The following is a 3,860-nucleotide window of genomic DNA, read 5'->3' on the forward strand; positions in this document are numbered from 1 at the left end:
AGTAAAAATAAATAATAGTTTAAAAACTAAAAACACGCTTTTTATAAAAACCAAACTAAAAAATAGAAAATAAATTTAAATTAAGAATAGTGTTAAGAATTTCAATAAATATAAATTAATAATAGTGTAAATAAAAAAATGTATTTTATTTTAACAAACGTGGGGTGCTTTTTAAGATATTATCAAAATGATAATCACTCTACTCATATCTGTCAATAAAATATTTATAACTATTGACACCATGCACCTCATGCTTTTTTTAAAATAAAATACATTTTTTTTATTTACACTATTATTAATTTATATTTATTGAAATTTTTAACACTATTCTTAATTTAAATTTATTTTCTATTTTTTAGTTTGGTTTTCTATAAAAAGCGTGTTTTTAGTTTTTTTAAACTATTATTTTTAAGTATAAAATACGTTATATACGCGATTATATTCAAGGCTTTTAACTGTCAAATAACTCGGCGTGTTTTAGTGTTAAATAAGTTTTTAAATAAATTTTTATATTTTTCATAATAATTATTCATTCATAGAAATTATTATTAATTAACTTTAATAATATTGATTACTTTATATCAAGTTTTTGATAAATAACAATATAACCAAATGATTCGACGCATGTGCAGTAGGGGCGTCAATAATTGGGGTTACGGTACGTCAATAATTAGATCAATCAGTTTTTTAACCCGTCAATAATTGGTGTATCCAGATCATATATTTAATTATTTAAAATTAATTAGTAAACATCACTGATTATCATTTTAAAAAAAGGAATTGATTAGTTAAAACATTACTGAAGACATTACCACAAACAAAATTCATCGATATTTATATTTGATTGCTTAAAAAAAATGAAATCATAACTTTGTCTCTTATAGCGTCAATAATTGGGGCTTTTACTTTATATTTTAAATCTCACTGGGTTTTTCCCGCTATCATTTATTGCAGCCATCTTTTTATACGTAATTCTATATGAATATACAGAGAGCGTTGTGATCAATCCTTTCGGATTCACAACACGAATAAGGTTTACAGGTTTACCAACAACAAAAACGCTTATTCCTAATTTGATGTTTAAAACGGTCATTTTGTACCAGTAATTTATAAACGTGTTGTTAATATTTTAAAGTTTTTAATTTATACAATAAAATAAGGTAAATATCAATTTTATGTTGTTAATGAATTATTAAATAGTGATCTAGTACTAGTACCATTTTTTATATACATGTTCTAGTACCTGCTCAATATTTACTTTTAGTAAGAGGTTATGGCTTCTTGTAAACATTTTTCAGATTCGGCTTTATTTATAATTTTTTTAATATTTTATCATAATTAAAATCATATATTAAATTCAGATAAATAAAATAATTTTTTTTTTCCATAAATATTAAAAATTTATTTGAAGGTCATATATGAAAGTCAATTCAATCAGTTTATTTTCACAGTTGCATTTTTAAATATTATTTTAATAATAAATAAATTAATAATTTAATTAATAATATTTAACTTTTTTTAAAGGACATTTACAAATATGACCAAAACCCGCAAAGAAGGACTGTATTCTCCAACTAAATTAAAAAAAGCATTGGAGTCTGTGAAGAATGGCAGAACAATCCGGCAAACTGCAAAGGATTTTGAAATTCCTTATTCAACAATCCGTTCTAAAATGAAAGGTATCAATCCTATCGAAATGAAGAAAGGTCCCAGTCCAGTATTAAGTGCCGAAGAAGAAACTAATTTAGTAAATTGGATTCTTAACTTAGGCGTAGCTGAATATCCTCGAACTAAAGAATCTATTCTTGACAGTGTGCAATTAATCTGCACTAAATTAAAGAAGGTAACACCATTTACAAATAATAGACCATCTAAAAGCTGGTATAACGGGTTCATGAAACGACATCATGATGTATTAAGTACTCGAACTAGTCAAAAGTTAACGAAAAGACGAGTTAATGTTAATGAAAAATCGATCAGATTATGGTTTGAAGAGGTTGGCAGTTATTTAAAATCTAAAAACTTATTGAATATTGATCCGTCACGGGTATTTAACTTGGATGAAAATTGCTTTTATCTTAAACCAAAAACTGAAGAAGTTATTGTAAAAAAAAGTCAAAAAAACGTCTATAATTTGTGTAATGATGATAAGGATTCATTAACAGCTTTGATTACTTGTAATGCCAAGGGAGAAATGCCACCAGACTTGATAATGTTCAAAGGTGCTAAACTTCCTGCTAAAATAGCCAAATTGCTACCAAAGTCATTTGTTGCTGATAAAAGTGAAAATGGCTGGATGACATCTGCAAGTTTTTATGATTATATTGTCAACATTTTTTATCCTTGGTGTTTAGAAAAAAACATTGTTTTCCCTATTATTTTATACGTTGATGGGCACAGCTCACACTTGACTCTTTCCTTAAGTGAGTTTTGTGCAGCTAAAAAGATTGAGCTGATATCGTTGTATCCAAATGCCACGCACTTAATGCATCCTTTGAATGTTGCGTTGTTGGAGCCTTTAAAAAAAAGCTATAAAAATGCAGTAATGGAATGGCGTGAGGAACACAATGGTATTTCGTTAAATAAAGAAAATTTCGGACACGTCTTAAGCAAAGCTCTCAGCCAGCTAGATTTACCAAAGATTTTAGGCAAAGGATTTGAAGTATGTGGACTTCATCCATTTTGTGCTGACGCTATTGATTATTCTAAAATTTTAGCCGATAACTCGCAAGAAAGTAATTTGGAAAAAAACGAGATTATGCAGACAAATGATGACGTTGATAACTCATTTATTAACTTTGTGGAACAAAATATAGACAATGAATCTCTTGAGCGTTTTAAAAATACAGCAAAATTCGGAGGAGAGTGGAATGGACCTCTTGAAGAAAAGAGATTGTATGAATTTTGGCTAAAAACTTGTTTTGTTTCTGATGGTTATTCTCAACTTATTAATTATAATTAAAATTATATCGGTAATTACTGACGAGAAGGACTCAATTCTTCGAGATAACTTAAATGATATTGAGTTAGATACGGATGCTTCAAAGGAGAATGAAGGTAACGAAATTTAATTAAATTAACCCTAGACTGGTCAACGTCTGAGCGTGACGCCGCGCTCAATTATATTTTTTTTATTACATTTTCAATATTTACTAAAATTATTCAAATAAATTTGACTTTGTTACTTGAACATTTTAGAATGTATTGATAATTTTTTCAAACATCTTCTAAAACGTTAAATTGCTGAAAAAAAAATTTTTTAAATAAATTTGTGGTAATTCGCGGGGCTTTCCTCATCACTTGACCAAAGTCGTTAGGTCGCGTTTGTTGACCAGTCTAGGGTTAATAAAAAATTCTTTATGCTCACTTACAGCGCTAAATATTTTAATTAATTGCAGATGTAAATAATTCTATAGTACTAAACAAGGACTTCAATCCAGCAAATACACCGTTAAAGCATCAATTAAGTACCGTCAGAAGAAAAAAGAAGAAAAAATTTTGGATTACAAAAGAGCTAAAATTGCTCAAAAAGAAAAAAAACTAATAAAATAAAATGAAAAAAAAAAAAAAAAAAAATCAAAGAGCAAATTGAAGGAAAAAGAAAATTTTTTAAATTAGAACAAGAAAGAAAAGCCGAAAAAAAGTTAAATAAATATAATTCTTGAATTTTTTAATTTTATTTATTACCTAATATTTATTAATTATACTACTGTTTCTCACATTCTAAATTATTTTAATTAAATAATGCAACAAAATCATCTTTTTACGTCATTTATTACATGTTCTTTTTAGTGAGCAGGTATTATTGGCTGATTTCATTAAATCATTAAAAAAAATAATTATTTTATATCAAAAAATTT

General features: G+C 26.6%; 1 protein-coding gene across 1 annotated transcript; it reads left to right on the forward strand.

The window, feature by feature from the left end:
* The first annotated feature begins 1,222 nt into the window (after positions 1 to 1,222).
* Positions 1,223 to 3,479, forward strand: LOC123271763. Its single transcript, XM_044738170.1, has 3 exons — positions 1,223 to 1,283; positions 1,525 to 3,057; positions 3,399 to 3,479. The coding sequence occupies exon 2, from the start codon at positions 1,538 to 1,540 to the stop codon at positions 2,960 to 2,962; it is 1,425 nt and encodes a 474-aa protein (XP_044594105.1). The 5' UTR covers positions 1,223 to 1,283; positions 1,525 to 1,537; the 3' UTR covers positions 2,963 to 3,057; positions 3,399 to 3,479.
* The last annotated feature ends 381 nt before the right edge of the window (positions 3,480 to 3,860 follow it).

Source organism: Cotesia glomerata, linkage group LG9 (assembly GCF_020080835.1).
Source record: "Cotesia glomerata isolate CgM1 linkage group LG9, MPM_Cglom_v2.3, whole genome shotgun sequence".
In the NCBI taxonomy this organism is placed as follows: Eukaryota; Metazoa; Arthropoda; class Insecta; order Hymenoptera; family Braconidae; genus Cotesia; species Cotesia glomerata.

Excerpts from the sequence above, each read along its gene's own strand:
- LOC123271763 (XM_044738170.1), top strand. The coding sequence starts at position 1,538 with ATGACCAAAACCCGCAAAGAAGGACTGTATTCTCCAACTAAATTAAAA.